The following is a 24032-nucleotide window of genomic DNA, read 5'->3' as shown; positions in this document are numbered from 1 at the left end:
ACAGACACAAAACCCCCGAAACTCAAACCTGCAGACTTCTAGAGATGAGAACAAAGGAAGAAGTCTGCTCATTTATCTCCGTTGCTCCATTTCTATCAATGAAAGGCCCTCTGCGTTTGAAATGGTTCTTTTTTCAGTAAATACTTGTGATTCTTTGTATTATGGGCTGATTTCATACTGTGTATTTGCATACCAAAGTCCAAATGCCTATGTTACTTCTCATTGTCTGACTCCTTAGCTGTCTTGAAATAACCATATAGATGTAATGCAAGTTTGCGTAATGTTTTCAGAAGTACTAATCTAAATTTGTTATTGCTCCCTCCACACAAATTGCTGTGATTTAAATGTATAAATATGTGTAATTGTGGAAATATAAGCTTCACAAATTCTATTAAAATTTCTTATTATAATGTTCTCCACTAAAAAATTCTTCAAAATATTGTCAATATCTCAGCTTTCTGTATTGATAGCAATGTCTGTGGTATTCTCCTCTTTGAAATATAGAATTGTTGGGCTATTTTCCTTTTAGAGAAGTTGCTATCTTCTGTTAGGTGTCATTCCTTTTGCGTATTTGATTTCTTGAAGGCTGAATTTAGTTGTAACTTCAGTATGCTCATGAGGTTTTCCTGGGCAGGAAAAGGCTGTCATCAACAGCTACCTTTAGCAGGTTATTGCAGGTAAAACAAGGAAAAACGGGCTGGTTTTAACATGGATAAGAGTGGGATTTTTATTTTTTTTTTTTTTTTTTTTCATTTTCAGCCTTACTTTTAAGCACTTTTTAACTTCTCACCAGATTGTTTGGACAGAATATATTTCCAGCTGTCTTAGGTAAGGTAAACGTTAAAATATTTCCAACTCCTGTATTTCTGTATACGGTCAGCTGCAGGTTCTGCCGACCTTTCTGGTCTGTTCTGCCTCTCTCACCACTATCCACACCAGTTTAATGCAATGCCATCCAATAAACAACTTGTAATCCAGGGTGGGGAAGGAGGAAAGTGTAGTTACATTAACTCACAGTACAAAAACCATTAGGGTTGTGAAAGCACACATGAGTCTGCCAGTGCAGCTCAGCTGACATTCTGCAAGGCCGTGTAGTGCTGGCTGTAGTACTTGTACCCTGCCATAACTTGTACCATCACTGACAAATCACTGATTTCTCACAGTGATGTTGATGAGCAGTGAAGCATGGAAGCTGGTAAAACTTCAGGAATCCAAGTGATAAAGATCATGGCAGAAATACATGAGCGTAGTGCAAAACTTCACTGTACAGAGACCATGTTCTCTACTTTTCAGCTCTGCTTCTATTGCCTTACACTGTATTATCTGTTGACTCCTGTCTCTCTTGCTGTTCTCAAGGTGCCTATGTCAGAATTGTACAGCCTTGCCCAGTGGTTAACCAGTGTGTCAGTAATGCTTTCTCATTCCCTGCTACTGCTTTCATAAACTCCTTGCCTATACCATAAGCAGGATGTTCAAAGTGTCCATTTTGGGCCTCTCCTTGTTTGTGGTCCTTGGAATCTGGAGAGAACAAGATTTGTTTGCTGCTGTTGGTTCGAAATCAGGACTAAGGAGCTCAGGCTCTGACAATAGTAATCTGCTGGATTTCAGCTAAAGAGGGTTGTTATTGCCTTTATTTTTTTAACATCCTTTTCCTGTAGGTTCCTTTTCAACTTACTCCACTATTTCCTTGAACTCCACAGATCTTCTTTTGACATTTCATTAATTCTGGATTCTTTGCTTTCAATCATTGGCTTCAAGTGTTGGAAATTGTAAATGGAGAGAGACTCACAGAGTCGTGTTTAGCATAGGCTGTTGCTCATCATCCACATCTCTGTATTGCTTCACTTCTTCTTGGGCTGGGCAAAATGCTTACATGGCACATCTGGCGTGCTGTTTGAGGAATTCCAAGTACCAGGTGAATCCCAAGGCTGGAGCTGGCTACCACATACTCGTGTTGTTACACATTTGTGAAACCAAAATTGCATTAATGTCTTTCACTGTAGTGCCAAATTAAAATTTCTTGTTTAGGCCCTTTTCCAGTGCTGCACAGTCTTGTTTTTCAGGTTTCTCCTTCCCATTTGAATGTTCTTCTTTAGCTTTTCTTGACTCTGTGAGTTTTCATGTTTATGCATGTTCATAATTTTGAATGTTCTCTGTTCATATAAGCCTTTTAGCATTGATGTTCCTGATGTAACCGTGGGTATTTGCAAATCATCTATGCTTTAATGTATTCTTGTGCTGCTTCTGAACTTTTTAGTGGAGTGAAAGCAAAGACTGAATTACTGTATGGGGCTCATAGAGGTATTTGTCATTGTTTTTTCTTCTTTTTTTAGCCAATAAAACCCACAAAACCACTTTTCACCAAATACTTCAAAGCGCAAACATACCTGGGCAACATATGTGTGAAATCTGCATGCAAGTCTTTGTCTCCCCTTTGTCATCCATTTTTTGAAACTGTATTTTTGATGTTTGGGTTCTTGTAATGCTACTAGGTTTTATCTCATCTGTTCATATGCAGCATAATTTTGATTGTATCAGAATTAGTTATAGCTTTTAAGTAAAAAGGCTTTATTTATTCTTTAATGCACCTTGCTCAGATAATTTCACCAAATGTTCAGCCAGCATATTATTACTGTTAGTCAGAATGTAAATTAGAGGCTGACGCACTTGCCTCATCAGCTTACAAATTAAGCAATTAATCAATTTTGGTGTGATATTCCCCCATGGGGATTGTGTTGCTGACTCACATATGCTCAATATCTTCTCCTTTCAACAACAAGCAGGAGTGCAAATGAAGCTTACTCCCAGCTGAGCATTCACTGGTCACGGCATTCCAAATCCATCAGTCAGTGTATCCTCCTGATAGCTATTATTGTCTTATTGCTCCTGGTTACCTCTTTCCTGAGCAGTGCTTGAATACAGAACTGACAATTAGATATGCATACTTAAAAGCTAATAGTGAGGACGGTGCTACAGGGTTATTACGTATGTTATTGATGGGGTAAACTGAACACGGAAATTTTGCTTATGTCTAAATATTTCATACAGTATTTTTGTTAAAAAGCAGATATGTCTGTATGATTTTTTCAATAGACTTAAATGAGTTTCTAAGGAACTAATTTTACAATCCAAATCCTAAGGCAGGCTTGAGGGAGAAGAGGATAATTTGAAAGATGAACAGAAGCTGAAATAATTTTTGAGGTCACAGAAATCCCAGTTACAATTTGGTCTGTTTATAAAGTGATTAAAATAAATAGAAGCAAGAATTTACTCCTCTGCCTTCACTATATTATTTATTTTATTTCTAGTGTATTTTGGGACAGATGTCACCATTTCATAGTGCGAACTTCCGTGTTCTTTTTTTAAAAGTGAATCATTTTGAATTGTCTGACATATTTATGCTATTTTTGATTTACTAGGGTTTGTTGGGTTTTTTTGCTAAAACCCCAATAATTTGCTTTGCCTTTGGACAAAGTTTTATGAAATTGGTTGATCAAAAATTAAATGGTAAGAGTCAGATCTCAACCGTACCATATATACACTACATATCAAACCGTTAAAATTTGCATTTTTAGTGTTGATTGTTGACTCTGTCCTTATATAATCCTGAACTCTGTCAACAAAATCCTAAGTGTGGCATAGCCCAGGATGAAGAGCCAAGCTTCCCTCTTTCCTCAGTGATAAAAATACTGTATTTCTTCTGCTGTGGTTCTTGCATTCACCAAAATGGGAGTTCAGCCAGGCCTTATCAGCCATCACATTATACATAATTGAGGTCTGGGTGTGGATTTGTTTGGGCTTTTTGTTTAAACAAGTCATCAGTTCCTCAAGGCTCCTGTAGGCATCCTGCCAGTTCCTTGGTATCTACACAACATTATGGAAGTCAGTAAAGGAGCACAAAGTGAGCCACTGGGGAAAGAATCGTATGGTTACCACTTTGAGTAACTGTGTTGTTTTGCAGAATGAAAGTGTTTAATCAGGTGGGTTATTCATCCTGCATGTTGGTAAAACCTCTATGTGCCATGTTTGCTGGCCAATTAATGTCACTTTAATTTTCATAACTGCTACTGTCTAAATTAAAATCTTACTTGCAGCCCTTCTCTACAAGGTGTAGCTTTGAGCTCTTCAGTTGGTAGCATGTTCAATCTCTTTATTTTTTTCTTCCCTTTTCCCCTCTCTGTACTTCTCTTGTGCTTTAGAAATATCACCCATTTCTTAGCTTCTGAAAGTGCACAAGTCTAGCAACATGCAGAGTAACTGGCAGAATGCTGTTGTCAAATCCATCTGCTGTATCTTAGTCCAGAAAAGTAATCCTGCATTACTTCAGTCTGTGGCAGGAAGGGAAAAAGTGAGGGATACTGGAGGAGTAAATTCCTGTAACTACCTATGGAATGCAGAAGAAATAATGATGCAGGAAACAAGTGATACAGTGCAAAAGTGAAGTTTCTGATGTTGGTTTGAGGATGGGAAGTTAAGCTTTCCTGTGCTTGCTGTTGTAGTGTACAGCTAGATGAATGTTGCTCCAGTTTCTCCATTCCCTCGTGGTAAAGGTACCCCACACTATGTGACACCAACAAACCCCCCCCCCCCCCCCCCCCCCCCACTTTTTTACAAAGGTTGGAGTGAAAGTATCTAATTTTTCATTTGCTTAGCTAATGCTATTTTTCTGTGCAAAGTTTGTACTTTAGAATACGGTTTTTGGAATTATAGTGCAGAAAAGTCATAGAATGGTTTGGGCTGGAAGGAAAAAGGACATAATCCACCTCCTCCTGCAATAGGCAGGGACACCTTTGGCTAGAGCAGGTTGCTCAGAACAACCAGGTATGTATTGAGAGGTGAAGGAACAGTGAGGTAGTAACAGTACTACTTTTCCTGACTCCTGAAGTTCAGCTTTGAGTTGTCTTTAATTAAATAGGAGCTCCTACATGCACAGTGGCATGCACACAGCATTTTCTGATAACCATCAAATCTTTCTGAAGTAATTTTGAATCTGAAATCTGAAAATGCTTACAAAAACTGTAGTGTGATTTTGTATTTTTTCCCCACTCTGTTCTTCCTGTTTGCAGACTTTCAAGTCTGAGAACACCTCATTTTCTCAATGGATTTTGCTAAGAGATTTATCTTCTAATCTGTATGAAATACGAGCTGCCTTTTTTTTTTCTTTTCTTTTTTTTTTTTTTAGTAGTAGGAAGAATAATTTGAGATGTTTCTCCAGATTCTGAGATTAGCCAAAGAGAAGCAAAGGGGAGGAAGGAATGCATGGGTAAACAAGGAAGAGTTTGAGAAGAGCGCAGAAGTTTATTTTTTATTTTTTCTAATCTAGAAACTGGATAATGCTTTTGCTCAGTAATGTTTTTTTACCTCCCCAGTGTTTTCATTTCCTCAATGTTGTGGGTTTTTTTCCCAATCAGTGTAGAGGTCTTATTTTCGTTGTCTTGATCACTTTGCTAGAAGTCCTGCATAGTCAGGCACATAACTGTCCATATTACCACAGTTTAATCTTATTGAACCATGAGAAAAATTAAGTATCATGAAATGTGTATTTTGGGTAGACTGGGTAGGTGACCCTTCCCAAACTTGAGACCTCTAGACTTGCAAAGTATCTTAAGTGAAAACCTACATATAAAATTGTTCACCTGATTTGCAGATGAACATGCACTGTGTATTACAATGATAATTATTAGTTACAAATTATAATATGCTAGATTTATTCTTTGTGCCTTCTTGAGAAGAATGGGGTTGCAATATGCTTTTTGGGACTGCCTCAATTTATCTCCATACAAAAGCAGAAATCTTATTTTTCTCTTACTACATGCTGGTCATTTTTACTCTCTGACCTTTAAAATGCAGTATGAAGTACAAACAACAGGAGTAATGGAGATATTTGCTCCACCCCAGTTTGCTAATCTACCAAAAGCAATTGTTCACGTTTTATTTGAGCTACACTGACCTCTCGTCATGTAACCTGGTTCCAGCCTAGGGAAGTCTTCCAACCGCAGAAGAAATTCATGCTCAAAACTGCTGCAATTTTAGTACCATAACAGTCAGAGAAAATTCACATGCCAAGAGCTTTTCTGAATATCCTGACCTCTTACAGCTTCACCTTCTCCCATCCTTTCACAGTCAGGGTCTTGACTGTCATCTTAATATTCTGAAAAGAGAAGGGATTATTAGGAGGTAGAATTAACATTTCTACTCTGATAACTGCAACATGGTTTAGAGTCTGTTGTATTCTATACATTTCCTTTTGTTCCCAGAGAGGCTTATACATCCACACAGCCTTCTGATGACTTATGTCACTTCAAAATTCTCCTAGGTTCTACCTGCTGCACCTCCACCAAAGCCAAATGTTGTTGCAAGCTGTCTCAGGGGGTGCTGATCCAGACTTTCAGCTGTCAAAATCTCTCTTGTTCTTGGAATCTTCCTTTTTGCCTGGAGAACATACTAGAGGAATATTCTTCTCTTTGAAAAATGGAGGTATATCGTATTCTAGTCAATGGAGCCTGGACAGAAACCTGGCTGACTTGCTGCTATATGCTTCACTTGATCTGAGCTGAATTGCTCTCTAAGCTTCATCAATGTAACCTCAAAATGTATTTAGTCCTCACCTTCTTGGTTTTGGGTGGGAATGTTGCCCAGAGTGAAGAGATGAATGAATGTTCATGGAATGCCAATTAAAAAAATAGTCCACCTTTGACTGAATGTTGTTTCTCTATGCACAGTCTTTTTTATATGTTTGTGAATTTAGGAACAGTAGAATTTTATGGAAATGCTGTCACTAGTTTTTTTTCAGGGAGGTGATATGAGGCTAGATGCATCTTCGGTCTGGCAATATATTTATGTGTTAGCTGGATGGTTTGGTTCTGATAAACTTGGAAATAGTGAGTGTTGTTATGTCCAGACAGGTAAACAAGAATAATTTAAGTAGCCCTGAGGGATTTTGAGTAGATGTAACAATCAAGACTGTCTCTTTAACTGCACTAAGGCTTCTTTTTGCAAATCTACAGGTGAAATATTACTATTCATACATAAAATTGTATTTATAATGTTGCAGAATACTAATAATTTATAATACTTGATTCTGTCTAGTCATTTACTAATGACAACAGGATCAAAATGGAATAAATACTTCTGAAGACTTAATGATCTTGTTTGTTTGGAGGGTAGATTTCAAGATTTTGTGTACCGTACTGTACTGTGCTACTATACTCTGCAGCTTTATAAAGTAAACACAACTTATCTTTGATCTGTGCTTTTCCCTCAGCTGAAATACGTGAGGGGTTTTTGTTAGATCACATTAGAAAGAAAATATTGAAAAGATCTTCAACAAGAAGTAGATTTTTAATGGAAATTCCTTGGTCTGAAACAGAATTTTGTTCACTTTCTGAACATGCCACAGCTCTGTAAGAGAAGCATCCTGAAGAGGTGTGAAACTTTTAGTGTTCATGAGTCAGCAGTTGCCAGTTGCTCTGCTCTTTGAAGGACAGCAGAGTTGACGCTGGTATAGAGAAGAGCAATTAGAGTGGTCAGTGATGGAGCAACTACCCTGAGGAGAAACTAAGAAGGCTGAGACTCCTGAAAGAGTGGAAGAGGCTGCGGGCTTTGACTATTTGTAAAAGCATGAAGGTAGTAGATAAGTTGAATGCGTTAGGTATGCACCAGAACTTAGGAGACTTGAGCTAGCAGGCATTCACTGTAACTAGCAGAATAATTTAAAATAGAGCACATATTTCTTTAAGTAGGAGTTGAACTGCTGCTGCAGGAATTCCAATGGCAGAGTATCTGCAGATTTGAAAAGGCATTAGACAAATTCATATGAAATAAACCTATAAATAAATAGTGACAGGAACAACCAAGGATGTGTCTCAAACACCCTTGCTGTTACCAGTGTGGATTCTGAACATGTGCAAGAGAAAGAGATTGCATGAAAGAATCCGACTTGTATGTTTTATTAAGTGGTGTCTTTAGTTACAACTGTCAGAAACAAAAAGTGGATCTGATGCAGAAGATAACTCCTTATATTTGCTTGTTCTATGTTTATTTGATTTACTCTTTATTTCTAAAAAAGTACTTTTCCCATACAAATGATACTGGCTTTTTCATATGAGATATCCTAAACTGACCGTAATTTATTTATTTCATGTTTTACAGTGAACAACCCTATACCTTCCAACCTGAAGTCAGAAGCTAAAAAGGCAGCTAAAATACTACGAGAATTTACAGAAATAACTTCCAGAAATGGACCAGATAAAATCATACCACGTGAGTAAAGAAAACACTTTGTTTCAGCTAAAACCTTCAGCACTCCTTGTGTTGCAGTCACACTGTCTTTACCAATTTCCTCTGTTTTCATTGACCACAACTTAGACATGAATAAAAATTTTGGGTGCCATAACTTCTTTGAAAATATTTCAGAAACTTCGAAAATATGAAGTAAAGAGTTTCAGTTTGCTGTATTCTTGGCAGATGTTACTTACTGGGAGAGATCTTTTGAATGTTTACTGCTACAAGGTACCTGCACTGGAAGGCTTCCCCTAGGATGGATCCAGAATCTCATGGTCAACCCTGTAAATGTATATTCTTAAGAGAAAACTTGGAATGGTAGCTCTAGCTCTTGAATACCTGTATTGATTAGAATTAGCTAGATGAAAATAAGCTGAAGCAGAGAGATCAGGATGATTTTCCTTTTGATACTGGTTTTATTTGCTGCTGTCCTCTTTTTCTTTTTTTTTTTTTTTTTTTTTTTTTTTTTTTTTTTTTTTCAGTTGTTACTCTGTGTTTCTCCTAGTGTCTTCCACCAGCTGGTGTTGCTGGTTGTGGTTTTGAATCCTTAACTATTATGTTCTGGAAGGTCTGCAGTAAGATTTGCAGGATGATGACACGTCAGTATGTGCCACAAACACTGTGTAATGATACAAGCTTGTTAGGCTTCTCTATATTGCTGTGACTTTAATTTGGACTCTTCCAAAAAATTATGGAGACGTGGTTGTCAGCTATTCACTGCCTGTTTTCTGTTTATCTTGCCAAGGGTACTCACACACAAAGTGTGTGGCATGAAACTGACTAGTTCTATGCAAGCTAATCAGGACAGGTGAAGCAATTGCGACAGCGTATAGATTGTCACAGGCTAATGTGACCTGCAGTTAGGTTTGTGATTCTCTGTGGTGGAGGTGTCGTTATCAGTTCAACTTTTTTTGCAGTTTTCTTTAAGCTTTTGCTTTGATTATTTAACTCTTGTGTTCATATTTATTAAATGTTGAGTTTTGTTTTCCTCTTCTCTTAGAATTTCTCTTACAAGGTCTTGAATAAATGATTTTGGTGTTTCAGCTCACGTAATAGCTAAAGCCAAAGGCCTTGCAGTTTTGTCTGTTATCAAAGCTGGATTTTTGGTGACTGCTCGAGGTGGAAGTGGAATTGTATTAGCTCGACTTCCCAATGGAAGTAAGTGGATACTTTCCTTTTGTACTTCATAAGATAATTAAAAGAGATAAAAATATATTTTTTCATGATTCTCTTCACAGCATAAAACAGGAGATATGTAATGAGTCAGAAGTAGGTGACAGGTGACAATGTTTGGTGTGAATGCTGTTTTCAAATCTTTGTTTGACCAAATATAAATGCTTTCACTATCTTTGTGGAAAACAATGAAATATACATATATACTATATACTGTATATAGAGATATGTCAGTTCACATATACATGTAATACTATATACATCGTATCAAAATTGTTAGAAAAATTGATTTCTGAATATGAAGAGGTATATGACAAATAATTTGTAACAAGGAATTGTTTAGGTCATGAGGGTTTGTATTTCTTAAATCCTTTCCTGTAGGATGAAGCATTATAGTTGTGATTCTATTGTACTGGTTTTGAACATAGTTTTAAAGAGATAATTTGTAAGCATTTTTTAACTATAATAATAAAATGAGTATTTCTTGGAATAGATGGTAAAATTCTGTAAATTTATCTTGTTTTATGCAACAGCCTGGTCTGCTCCCTCTGCAATAGGAATTGCTGGTCTTGGTGGTGGATTTGAAATTGGAATTGAGGTATGGTTTTGCATTTGAAATACTTGTTGGTAACTTTTTTTGCAAGAAATTAAAATACATTGACAAAGATCTAAATGTTAGTGAGACAGTAGAATCTACTTTTATGTACAAAAACATTATTTTGAAATCCATTTATGCAAGACAAACAAAAGAAGGGTTTTGATCCCATCAGTCAAATTGTTAGAAGACATTTAGATAAAAAGAAGTGACATGACACTAATTTTCTTGATTTCTCACTTCTAGCAGACTGAATTTTTCACATACGGAGAGCTTCCTGTCAGTGTTCCCATATAGGACAATTGAAGTTAATTGAAAAAGCATCCTATACTTAATACTGTGTCAAATGCTTTACTAAAGGTCAAAGAGACTCCATCTGGCAAGAAACAGTGTAAAGAACTGAAGCTGGAGTAAAATGGACTCCATTTAATGTTACTGTACTTCACACATTTCCCACTCACACTTGTGCTTACTGACATGACTCTTCAGTTTGAAAGCACCAAAACTGGTGATGCCTCTTCTGAAGGAATACTATAGAAAAGGAGCCAGTTCCAGCCAGCAGAAATGCTTAAGTAAAGGACTCCCAACGTATTCAGAGAAACCCTGGTGAGCTGAGCCCTGACAGCTCTCTGCCTCTGCTTCCCATTTCTTCTTACTCACAGCTCCTTCACACTTGTATGTTTTCATCTTTCCTCTGCTTCCCCACTCCACCCTCCAGACTCATCCTTCTCTTTGTTTAGCTTCTGTTCTGCTGATTCCCAAAGAAAATCAGAGTAACAATATGCTGCCAACAAGATCTCTTGGAACAGGCATTCTGCTCTTCAGAAGAATCCATGTCTAGCTGATTGGATGATCCATGCCAGCCCCCAATACATCTACAGCTAGCCAGCTATCCCTGTCCTGGCAGCCAGAGAGCCAGCACTCACATACTGAGCAACAGATCAATATTGTATTCTCTCCTCATTGTTCACTGTGTGATCTCAGGCATTATTTCATGCACTTTTTAAACGATGATGTGAATACAAAATCATTAATTTTTATGAGGGATTTTCATTGGTTTTCATGACTACAGGATCTGAATATATTATAGTTCAGTTTGAGCCCCAGAGTTTGTTTTGTTGTGAAGTTTTTTTGGTTTCTTCTTTCCTTTTAAGCCTCTTCATGTGATGAAAGTTTTCATTTAATCATCCCCACCTGATATTTTAGATAACGTAGACATTTCCTATTGATACTGAATCAAATAATTTCAATACAGAAGCTATTTGTGAGAGAGATTTTTCTCTGAGTAATACTGTGCCCTTCATTTGAAATTTTTGTCAGCTTACAAAATGCTGTTTCATTACATGATTATAACACAATCTTTTTTATTTCTTCTAGAAAATATGTGTTGTTCAGAAATACCTGAGTGACTTAGGAGCCCAGAGTCCCATGTCGGCATTCTTCTAGTCCTATGTAAACCTAGATGTTTTAGAAACTAGGTGAAATTTATTCCTGTAGGAGAGATGATAGTTGACATAGTTGTAGTGATACAACTGCATTTAAATAACAAGATGCTTTTAAATAACAAGAAGGAGATCACAGGCTTCAGAAGTCACAGTGACTCGGTATCTCAAATTAAAGACCAGTTTTAAAATTCATATAAATGCTTTCCTTGAAGGCTTTCCCCACTATGGATTTGTTTATCTTTAACAATGAATTCATCCTCTTAATGGGTAAGAGGAGGAAGCACTATCCTGAAAGACATTCTTCCTCCAATCCCTGCTCCTGTAGCCATCTTTTGTTTGGGATGGGGTGGAGGTTACCAAGGGGCTAATAACAAAGACCTCTCTTATGCTCTGTGTAATACTTTTAGGCCAGCCTTGTTTTGCAAATAATCTGGTATTTCCTCTTGTATTCCCTGCTGTCACTGTTTGGAATTTTCGGTAAGTTGAAAGTTATTTTCTGAACCTGGCTTTCAGTCAAGTCCATCAGGTGAAAGTTCAGGTGCAGTTGTCCTTGGGTATATTGCTACTTCTTCGATTATTAGGTTTAACAGGTTCTTGAAGCTACTGAATACTTCTCATATTCAAGTCTTAAAAATAAAAAATCATATATGCACACAGAGATATCCGAAACTCCTGTCATGAAAATAAAATTTTATCAATAGCATCTGTATCCTTTTGATTTTTATTCTTCGAACAGGAATTTTTGTTTAGTAAGTTCTGTCTTGCCTTTATTAGTTTAACTATTGAAGGATCAAAATGATTCACATCTGAAAATGTGCCTTCATAATAGCTTGTATAAGCTATAGAAAAAAAGAAATTGTCAATTAGGAATTTTGAATTAACATAGAGTTTCTCTCATAGCTGTTGTTTATGGCATAGTGACCATATCAGCACTTTGAAAAAAATCAGTCAGATTTGATTTAAAAAGTAGTTGAAAGGAATTTTGATTCAAAATACCTTGCAGAAAAAGAATCAACTTTGTTATGAAAGCCATTTCAAAATAATCCGTTACAAGAAAGGAAGATCATCTCCTGTGCTGTTCTTTCTTCTTATAAAATGTAGTACTTTTATTTGATATTTTATAGGTCTCAGACTTAGTGATAATACTGAATCATGAAAGAGCAGTAGAAGCTTTTGCCAAAGGAGGGAATCTTACACTTGGAGGAAATCTAACTGTGGCAATTGGACCTCTGGGGAGGTGGGTAATATTTTTTCATAATAATGCATATACGGAAGATCATTTTAAAAGCCATATTGATGTGGCATTTTTTAATATGTTACAGAACAACCTGGGCAACCTGTATGCTGACTGGACCTTATTGTTCTTGCCAATAACTTTTTTTTTCTTCTTTTTTTCTTCCTTCCTGACCTTAATCCTGACTGATTAAGTAATTTATTGGTAGAAGGAAAGTGTTCTGAGATTTGCTCTCTTTTTGCAGGACATTGCTTGGCTAGGGTCAATGAAGAGCAGAAGTGCTCCTGTGCCTGATAGAACTATGATTTTTAGTAACATATGGGTCTGTTCTTTCTGTCACTACAGATTTACCCAACACTAAATAAAAACTACACCAAATAATTTCTTTTAAACCTTTAAGTGGTTAAGCCTGTTTACCTTGGAGGATGAGGTGAAATAATCACTGAATAATTTTACTTGGAAATGAGCCTTACAAGACTGCTACTCCAACCTCCTGCTCAAAGCAAGGTCTCTTATGACTTCAGATCAGGTTGCTCAGTCCTTTGGATCCAGATGGATCTCGAAAATCCCCAATTAGGGAGACTGCTTGGATTTCTGGGCAACCTGCTCTACTCTTCAGCTCTCCTGCCTTACATCCAGTCAAAGTGTTTCTTCTTTCTATTTACGTCAATAGTATTTTGTTCTTCCTCCATACACTGCTATAAAGAGCCTGGCTTCATACTCTTGATTACCTCTCCATAGATACTTGAAGCCTGCTGTTAGGTTTGCCCCATGTCTTCTCTTTTCCAGGTTTACCAGGTACCAGCTACCTCAGAGTCTGCTTATGGAATATGTGCCTCCTTATGGCTATTTTTCTTTATGATGACGAAGTTTATACTGCTGGTTTTTAATATTTTCTAAGAAAATAAAAGGATGATACTGCACAAGAGAGAGATATGTAGATCAGGGAAGAGCAGTGAATGTCATCTGCCCTACAGAGGCATTTAGTACACTGTTCTGCAACATCTCTGTTTCTGAGCTGGGACATAGGTGTCAGGATGTGGAGAAGAGCGAACAGGTGAAGAACCAGATCATCAGGTTAGAAGAGCAGTGGTAAATAGTTCATGTTTGAAGTCTGAAGCCAGATTTCTTTGTAATTCCTCAGGAGACTCTTCTAGGACCTCCCCTGCTTGGTACTTTTATCAGTGACCTGGAGGAGCAGTTGCAAAATATCCTCTTCAAGTTTGTAGGTGACACCAAACCAGGGGGTGCAGCCAGTGCACTTCAGGGTAGTGCCACCATTCAGAGAAACAGACCTATAGAGTGTAGAGGAAAGATCCAACACAAAACCTCATGAAATTAAACAAGGACAAGTGCAAAGTTCTGCACTCCTAGTTGCATGAACACCCTACCAGACTGAGCAGCTTCCCTATAGAGAAGGTGCTGGAATCCTGGTGGGCAGTGAGGCTAAGCCAGCCTCACTGGCTTATAGTTGATTCCTGACAGAAAAGGCAGTGAAGAATGTAGAGGGTTGCAACCAGTAGATACGGGAAGTGATTGTTCCCCTTTACTTTACATTTCATAGACTGTGCCTAGAATATTGTATTGAGTTTTAAGCCTACAGAAAGTTGTTTATAAACCTGAGTGTGTGCAGTGCACCACTACCTAAATTATCAGGGAAATGCAGCATGTGAACAATGAGGCTGGGGATCTCAGCTTATTGAACCTGAATTAGAGAAGACCTTCTGAGTCTGTATTCCCAACAGGGCATCACCAAGAAGACAGACCCCAGTTCTTTACAGAGGCGCATAGCAAGAAAATGAGAGGTTGTAGTCATATATCAAAACAAGGAAGATTCTGACTGGATATGAGAAAAAAAAAATGGCATGAATAAAATTGAGTGCTGATACAGGTTGCTCAGAGCATCTGTGGAATTATATCCTTAGAATTCTTCAAAAATTGGCTGGACAAAGTCCAGAGCAACCTGCTTTCAATTTGATGTTATATCCATTTTGAGATGACTGTCTTTAAATCTAAAATATTATGTCATCCCATGAAGGACAAACTCTATAATCTTACAAATATGTTGAGGTCCAGTAAAGCCTTACTTGAAGTGTTTTGTGCTGACCATAAATTCCAGGGAGATTTGGAAACATTGAGTAGAGGTTCAGTCACCAGTCCAAACGTAATCAGATAATTTTAAAATGTGATTAAAGTGTGGCTTAACAGTTTTCAAAGGAGACTGTTAAGATCCAGTTACTAAAATTATTACAGAGATGCCTCTGCCCAAATAAGATGCAAGTGAGACCACATGCTGAAGTCAATAATATGGATTTTATTTAACAGTAAATGTGAGTGGGGGGGAGAGAGAGAAAGAAATAGAAAAAGAGGAAGAAGGGAGAGATTGACAGAAAGACAGATTGAGTAGAAAATATTACTTCTCTATGGGTCCCAACAGTGTCCTGTTGATCCTCTTCTTCTGGTCTTCTTAGTGGTGAGGGTTCCACGAAGCTTAGAGTTCAATGGATGTATATTCAGTGGGTATGTTCAGGCTATTTGGGAACACCCAGGTACCTCCTCTGTCTGGGAAATTTGACACTGTCTCTTGCCACAGGCTCTGATCTGTTGCATCCCTTTGCATCACATTCAGTCCTTTGGCACAAGGCCTCAGAAATCAGTCTGAGGCTGCTTTGGGGGTCTTTGATGGTTTATGATCTCTTCTCAGACATGACAGCTGCCTCTCTTGTCAGTGCATTGAGTCAGTTATGCCTCATGAGACCTTCTCCAGGGGAGGGATTGGGAGTTGTGTAAAGGAGAACAATTATCATGATAAAAAGGGCCTATCCCACCTTGCAGGATTTGCTTCATCACCCTGAAAGCCTGGCTTGCAGCCTCCCCTTCTGTCTTGTCTGAATCTCACTGCACACCCAAACTCACCTCCCCTCAAAGGATGCAGACTTGGCCTCAGCAAATGACCCTGGAATCTCCTTGATTGTTTTGAGTCATAAACCAAGAAGAGTCCAGTCTCTCAGAGACCTAATGGGGAGCATTCATGTGAGGCACCATTGTTCTGTGCTTCTGTCTGAAAAGAGGGTAAAAATAAAATGAAAGATTAAAAGAAAAAGACAACTGCTGTTCATACTACAGAACTGTATTGAAGAATATCAACCAAAACCTTTTCTTGTAGAAACTTAGAAGGAGATGTTGCCCTGAGGAGCTCTGCTGCTGTCTATACATACTGCAAATCTCGAGGACTGTTTGCTGGTGTATCTCTGGAAGGAACCTGTTTAATTGAAAGGAAAGAAACAAATCGCAAGTAAGCTCTCTTAATATCTAAAACGTTCAGTGAAAGCATAATGACAGAATTAATTAGGACACATTCACTTTGGAAAAAGAGGTTTCTGTGAAAATATACTGTGTTCAGTTTAGAATTTCTTGAGGGACAAGGGTTTCTTCAATTTAGACATCTTGCAATGGGTATTGAGATGATGGTAAATGTTAGGGATTATTTGTCTGTGGCAGGTTGACCTTAGCTAGCCACCACATGCCAGACCAATTGCTTTGTCACTCACCAACAGGATGAGAGGAGAAAAAGCATGATGCCAAACTCATAAATTAAGATAAAGGCAGTGAGATCACTTACCAGTTGCTATTTCAGTCAAAAAAACCACCAACCTCATGAAGGGGAAATTAGTTTAATTTATTTTCAGTTAATAAGAGAATAAGATAATGAGAAGAACAAATCTAGAATGCAACACCTTTCCCCCACACACCTTCTATCTTACTGGGCTCCACTTCAATCACAGCTTCTCTACTGCCTCCTCCCAAGTGGTGCAGGAAAATGGAGGCTGTGGTCAGTTTTCCAAATTTAGAGCTTTAAAATAATTCTGTCATTTCTCAGTTAATGATCAGTAGGAAAAATGCAAGGCTAGGGATGGAGATTGGGAGCTTTTGCACAAAGTGAATTTATCTAGAGGTTGGAATAATAATCAAATACCTGCAATCTTTATTTTTTTTGTATCAGGTTTTATGGACAGGACATTCGTGCTAGTGCCATCCTGCTTGGTGATGTGCCTTTCCCTGCTCAAGCAGATGATCTTTATGAAATCCTAGCATCCTTCACTGAAGTGTATGAAAATGAAGAACAAAAAAATAATCCAGGAAAATCTGTAAGGGAACAAAGAAGGGTTTGTGCACTTCTTTTTCACATAGGTTTTCCCTGCTCCTGAGCTGACTGTTCCTGGTCAGTGTTAATGCTGTTGTTGATGTGTCATTTTTAACTTCTCTATTGGATGAGGATGTAGCACATCTCAGTTACTGCATGTGGAACATTTGTTCCTGTATTTCCTTGCTAGGCTCTTGGAGGCAAGAGTGTTGCTGGGTTTGCTTGCCATCTTCCAGAATAACAAAGTATATCCTTGTTTTCTAATTGTTCATTATCAAATCTGAGTGATGATTAGGAGTATTTGAACAAGTATTTTTAGTTAAGTTAATTGCAAATCAGATACACTTAGTTTTTCTACCTTTTCTGTCTTCCATTCAAACAATCACGTTTATAATGTAATACTTGGACTGTAGAAGATATTTGCTTAGAGATGTTGATGTTACTGAAAGACAAGCATTTACTTTCAGCTTTGTTAAACCCATGGTGATTTACTTCAGTGTCATGTGTCATGTTACTATGCTTCTTGAGTTCCTACAAGTTTAGTGGAGAAAGAGCAATTTTAATTTTTTCAGTGTAACTTGACATACTTCTAGGCTCTTAAGTTACAATCTATGTCCAGACGTGATGCTATGTTTTTAAAAAATTTCTGTACTTTAGATAAATGACAGACCTGCTAGACCACCATCCAGACCAGAACCACCTAAACCTGCTGTTAGACCTACACCACCAGGTGAAAATGTTTGATAATGGCTAATTAAGTCTCTTCATAAAATTAGAGCATTAAAGCTAATTAATACTATGCAGCTGCCTCTGTAAATATGTTTTTTAAATACTCTTCCTTGGACAAACACTGAAGGCATGTTGATGTAGTGCAATGAGTGATAAAGACTAAAAGATTTGTTTCTTTTATATTAACAAACCTTTTCTCTCTGACAGATTTGCTATAGAAAGAGTGTTTTTATAGTTACATAATCATACAGTGATTCAAAGGAAATATTCATGTTACTGGATACATAGAAGCCAACAGTCCTACTAGAAAATGCTGGTCCTAGTTCTAGAAACTTCTGGTTTCTAGAAATCATAGTTTCTCTTTAGGTTGTCATTCTCATCATTAAAAGTTTCACAGTAGAGCAGAAGAGGAAGAATTCTGGCTCTTTAACAGTTTGTCTTAACAAAGTGCTTTCATTCAAAGTGAGGCTTTACTGTGCAGCTCCTCTTCTTAACTTAATTCTCTGGTTAAGGTTATGAGGCAAAGTCTGTATTTCTTTCTTCTGCACTGCTCCTTAGTTAACTGCAATCAATAACTATTGAACTTGTAGTAGAAGAGCAGTAGATGAAATATATCAATATATATTAACATGTCATGTAAATTACTACTTTATTTTCTCTTTCAGCTAAAAAGAATACAAACAAACTTTATCCTGAACTTCCCAATGATTATGCATCTGTGGGTAAGTACTAAGCCTTATTTTATTAATACAGTGTAGAGTCTGAGAAGTCCTAAAAGTACTTTGAAAAATATGTAAAAATATCTGGTCATTTGGTATTTTTCTATATTGTCCATGTGTTAAAAAGAGATCTTTTATGATCTGAAAATATTTCCTAAACATTAATCTTATTCCCTGGCTTTACATTTTAATGATGATGTTCTTTTTCTGAGCAGCACAAGTTCTTTTGTTTTATTCCGTGAGTTTGAAAAATGCACTTAAAGTAGTAAAATTCTTTTATGTTACCACAAAATTGAAATGAAAAAGGAAGCTGATATAACAAGCTTCTGTCCAAGTCCTTATGCAATGTACAACAAATCCTGTTTTAATTTTAAAAGTGCTTCCACAGATGATACCTGATTATGCTGGCATAAACAGAGATATACATTTCTTCTTCAGGATTTTATACTGGAATAACTCTGTGTTACACTAAAGATATTACTTGTTTGTTGTTCTATTGATTCTCTTATGTTCAAAGCACTTTCAGCTCTTACAAGGAGAATCTTACTGTGCAGTATTTGCATTCCATATTCCATATATATATGAATATGTACTTATATTTTCACGTATTGCGTGCTCATTTGGAAATAAAATTAAGCAAAATATCTCTTTTTTACTTATGCAAATAGAGCTAAAATTGAGCTTGGTAATAGATCATAATGAAAAGTCTGTTTCAGGTAAAGAGTAATTAGTGCTTTTCACTAAAACTTAAGATAAATTATGTGTCATTGTCTTTACATTCTTTTTCATATCTTCTCTTCATATGTGTTCTTGATAAGTGTTTCTGTTGAAGGGGCCAACATGGGAGTATCCTAAGCTGAGCTGTCAATGTGACTTGTGCAGATCAGAGACTTCCCAAGAATCAAGAACACAAGAACACAATTTGTTATTGTGTTGCAAAACTTTTACAAGGAATAGGACGATGACTCTAGTGGTCTGTACTCAATAGCTGTTTTCCAAGAGTGAAGAACTGGTCTTATGGCTATTAAAACTAAGCTTTCCCAGTCTTACCAAAGCCCTTACCAACTGAGAACAGGTTTCTAAAGCTTACACATGTTTGTGATATTGAAGGGAGTGTTCTTCTATTCAGGTGCAAGTGACCAGGTAAAAATATTCCAGAGCCATCTGCTAAATGGATTTCATGATTCTTTGAAATCAGAATATGGACTCAGTCTGCTACTGGGGATTTCTAACAATTTCTTGAAATATACAAGTTTATTTTTGAGGAATGCAAGGGGCAGTAGGATCTTGTCTAAATGATAGCATGGTATATTTGGCTTTCTGTTGCAGACCACATTTCCATAGGTAACGATTCAAATGCTTTCTGAATCCACAGAAATACTCTGTTTCTAAAGGCTAAACATTTTTTCTTATCACAGGGAGTAATCAAGGTTGAAGTCAGGAGTCACAGTCCCTTTCACAGAGGATCTGTTAATGCTGGGGGATGAAATAGGAAGAGCCATAAGGCCACACCTCCTGTCAGTAATCTGTTTCTGCATATTTATAGTCCAAATTATTTCAACAGAGCGACCTAGCAGCTATAGCACATACATGACAGTCTATTGCAGGAGTAGTTACTGCAACAGATGTTCTTCTGCAGTGATCTGTAAAAGACATATTCAACATTTTTTGTGTCTTTCTGGTTTGAAAAATACATATAGATAACCAATAGAAGAGTGAATAAACCTTATCTTTAGGAAGCTATGTGTTAGGTATAATGGCTAGTGTGGCAGTAGGTTTTAATGTTGAGCCTCAAGTTGGTCTGGGTTGCAAGTAATAAGGACTTGCCTTTGGTTGGGGAAGGGGCATCATGGAATTGTGTTACCAGCATTTGGTTTTGCAACAGTTACACAAGTAGTAGAAAGGTTGAAATATTAACTCTTCTCATTAGATGAAAGAAGAGCTAGACTTGTGGATGAAACATTTTTAATTATTTTCTGTGTACTTGAATTATATAGATAAGTAATGTAATATAACCTATTTCAAATGCAAGAACGATAAATGAAAAACATTGTTTTCTAAACTGATAATGTGATACTTGAACTCAGATGCAAGGAGATTGTTTTCATGTAACTGAATAATGCTTAAGGTAATGCATTTAGTTGTAAAATGAGCTTTAGTGGTGTTTTAAATGTTTCAGGATCTTGGGAATACCACACATTTTATTTAGATGCAGCTCAACAATTGCACAGACCTTTTACAGTTCTGGGAAACAAAACCCCAAAACAACCACAACCAAAAACTGCAACAAAATAACAGCTGATACAGTTATTGTGATTCAGTGAAGTATGAAGTTTCTACATGAGTAGCCATTTTTCTGAAGACTCACTAAATAAAGAAATTGGATTTGCTTTATGAGTATGAAATTTCATGCTTTCTCCTTTACTAGAATTAGGTATTTACATCTTCGTTTTTCTACTTGTCTCCTCTTTGTTGTAAAATCTACTAAAAGGGCTGACTGGCCCTTCCAAGAACTATTACCTAAATCTGGCTTTTCTTTTTCTGGATGGATGATTCTTTGGATTTCTGCACCACATCTGTAATACAAACAACCCATGATTCTTTAGTGACTACTTGGATATTGTAGACTCAGGAGTTTATTTCATTAGGACAATTTTTTAGGTACATTAGGTTCATAGTTTGTCACTCCTGGAATAGCTGATCCTAGATATTAGATTTTCATTAGTGTTATGATTTGTAGTTTTTTCTGCTTGAGGTTCTGCCATGGAGCAGCAAGTAACCAAAAATGTAGTTGGCTAGTCCCTACCCTCCTAACAGTTTGCTGAATAATATACAATTCTGAAAATGTTACAGTGATGTGGTTTCCTAGCTGAACTGGTAGCAGCAGGAGTAGTGATCTGCTAGTAAAATTTGGACCTGGCTTGAGGTGAATGTTGGTGAGAACTGAATCAATAACAGGCAGTTTGTTCAAATCAGAAGTCAGATATTTTTCACTTTTTCTTCAGCTCAGCTAATCAGAAAAGGACTGTATCACATGTTTGGAACAGAATCACTTGAAATTGCCAAGATGCTGAAACAATCAGAAAACAGACTGGAGACAGGAGTGGGGATGAAAATGGAAGCTTCTTCCTTCCAAGCAATGTTCTTTCACTATTCATTCACAATTATCAAATCTCACTGTGGGTTTAATTTCTTATAATACTGTAAGACAAAATACTCATATTAAACACAAAAGCAGTTCTTTTGATAGGAATGTAAGAATTTTATGATAATTTGGAGAAAGTAATGATGCTGTCTGCATTTTTAAGGGGTGGTATGATTTGCTCAAGAAACCCATAGGAACTTAGGCTGTGAGGCCTGAATATTTAAGGATTATTTTTTTTAGATTGCTCTCAGAAACACTGTCTTTCATAACCTTCCACAATTATTAAACTAAATATTGTAAAATTTTATCTTGAGAAAAATACTTGCTCTCTTCTTTGGATTTTTGAATGCAATAAATGACCTGCAGCCATTGAACTTTTTAACTATTTTGCATAAAATCGACACACTCCAACCTGATTACAGTAAAACTAAAAAAAACACACCCCAAAATACGAATTTTGACTAGGTTTTTTTAGCAAAAACCTTTCAATTTGAAAATAAAATATTAACAGATTTTTATTGTCCCAATAGGCATATATTTATATTCTTGCATACTGAAAGGAGTGCTACATCAAGCCTACTGATGAGGATATGGAGGCAGATGAGAAAGTTGTCACTGTTTTTAAGAAGCTAAAAATACTTCTTCCTTCAGTGATGATTTGAGTGATTCGTCAACCTCATTATTAAAAATTCATGTCTTCCTACATGAATTTGTCTGCAGCTTTTAGATATTTGTTGTGGCTTTCTTCACCATGTTAAAGAGCCCTTTGCTACGCAGAGGAGCATTTTTTTTTTGTTTCTCTCTTGTTCTCTTTGAGACACTTGTGCTGTAATCAAATCACTTTTTGGTCTTCCTTCATCTTTCTTTTGATTGCCAAACAGATTGATGAGCTCTTTGTCAAAAGTCATTTTCTCTTTCCTTTCAAATTTTTAGTAATAATACAAATACCAAATTCTGAGCTGTGAGCTCACTGAGATCAGTCAGATTTGGGCTCCTAAAAGCTCCAATGAATTTGCATTAAACTCCAGTCCTTATATTTTCTGTTATTTATTTACTTATTTTAACCTTCTTGAGTGTTCTTTATCTATGCTTAAAACAATTTAGGCAACATCAACCCTTTTTGATTAGGTGGTACCATGAGGTGGTAAATTCAGTTTGTGTTAACTAAATGCATCAGAGATGCTTGTTTTCATGGTTACAGTTCTCCAGGAATCAGGCCTGGCCCACTTCTCTGTAATTTCAGAGATGATTTCAGTGTTTCTTTCGGTAATCTATGAATGCCAGATGGTTCAGTAGATTTGTGAAAATCTGCTTCCCAAGAGAATTCCAAGACAGATTTCATGCCTCCTGAAGTGTATTTTGTCAAGTAAAACTGAGGTTCTATATGTGAATTTGCCTTTGTTGGTACATTATGGATTTTTTTTGTGGGCAGTTAAAAATGTGTTAACTAAGCCAACATAATTATATGGACTAAGAATTCATAGACCTCTTCACCTCAGAAGCTTTAATTTTAGGTTTGTTTTTTTTTTTTTCGCTTGTGATTTAATCTCCTGTTTCACTTATTTTACTTGCATACCTATTCTGCAGTTCAGTTTACATCTGACTTATCTTCTTATTTTGAAAGCTACTGCTCTCTTGGATAATATTGATCAAACCTGGAAAAGAAAAACATAAGCTAGCAGTCTCTGCATTAATTAGTACCTCTACTTATGTGTGGTTTGAGCTTTTTTAACACAGTATAATCACTCTCTGTGCTTGCAACTTTGAAGTAGGCTTGCTTTGGTAAATATGTATTGAAGCAATCACTTTATTTTTTTATATATGTATTTCTCAATTTAGGTTTAACAAAACCAGTACTATTTTGGAAAAACTCAGATTTAACTGGAAATCTAACATGCAACTATTTATACTCACTGTGCAGTTCCATGTTTAGAAATGTGCACTGACAAAAAAATTCTGACAACTATGCTACAAAAGAAATGTATGTGTGCCCAAATCTCCTCTTGATGAGTGACTTTTGACTTGGGCATTTTTATTTTAATTAAGACTAAGCATGAAAGCAGGAAAGTAAAAATATTTCATGAGTTTTGAAACAAACAAAATCAGCTATTGCTGTGGTCTCAGACTAACTTTTTCTCAGTGTAATACCTGAATTTTTGCTTTTCCTTTGTTGTTAGAAAACATATACGTGGAGGCTGCCTTTCTAGGATATTGTCAATATTTCATTATTTGCTTTTTTCTGTCTGTCCTGGATCAAGATGATTTAAAATGGTTTAATCATTCTGACGTTTCCTTTGTCAACTTGAGTTGTAGTAAAATTGAATCAAAAACTTGTAACTTTTAGTTAAGTAAGATTAGAAAATGTTTTTTGTACCTGATATCTGCATAGACCTGGAATGGCGAATTTTTTAAAAACCTGTTGTTTTTAAGAATGGAGGAAGACTCTGTGGTTCACAGTGAGGGGAAAAAATCATTTTGCTTTTGAACTGGAAATTAAATCATCCATGAAAACACAATAAAATCAGATGTGTACATACTCCTTTAGGTGTTGTGGATATGTGCTGT

The 24032-nt window shown here is 36.6% G+C and overlaps 1 protein-coding gene across 4 annotated transcripts in view; it reads left to right on the top strand.

The window, feature by feature from the left end:
• SH3YL1 (SH3 and SYLF domain containing 1) overlaps positions 1–24032 on the top strand; it is a 48093-nt gene that overhangs the window by 5350 nt on the left and 18711 nt on the right. For 3 of the 4 annotated variants that reach the window (XM_083858215.1, XM_083858214.1, XM_083858213.1), the window contains exons 2-9: positions 8152–8262; positions 9328–9441; positions 9990–10054; positions 12621–12733; positions 15897–16025; positions 16734–16896; positions 17532–17604; positions 18269–18325. In XM_083858215.1, the coding sequence (XP_083714341.1) occupies positions 8152–8262; positions 9328–9441; positions 9990–10054; positions 12621–12733; positions 15897–16025; positions 16734–16896; positions 17532–17604; positions 18269–18325 (825 nt within the window). The remainder of the gene's footprint in view (positions 1–8151; positions 8263–9327; positions 9442–9989; positions 10055–12620; positions 12734–15896; positions 16026–16733; positions 16897–17531; positions 17605–18268; positions 18326–24032) is intronic. The other variant, XM_083858216.1, reaches the window with a different exon arrangement.

The sequence above is a fragment of the Zosterops lateralis genome, assembly GCF_965231275.1.
Source record: "Zosterops lateralis genome assembly, chromosome: 3".
Lineage (NCBI taxonomy): Eukaryota > Metazoa > Chordata > Aves > Passeriformes > Zosteropidae > Zosterops > Zosterops lateralis.
The sequence above is the reverse complement of the archived record's forward strand: the minus strand, read 5'-3'. Positions and strand labels throughout refer to the sequence as shown.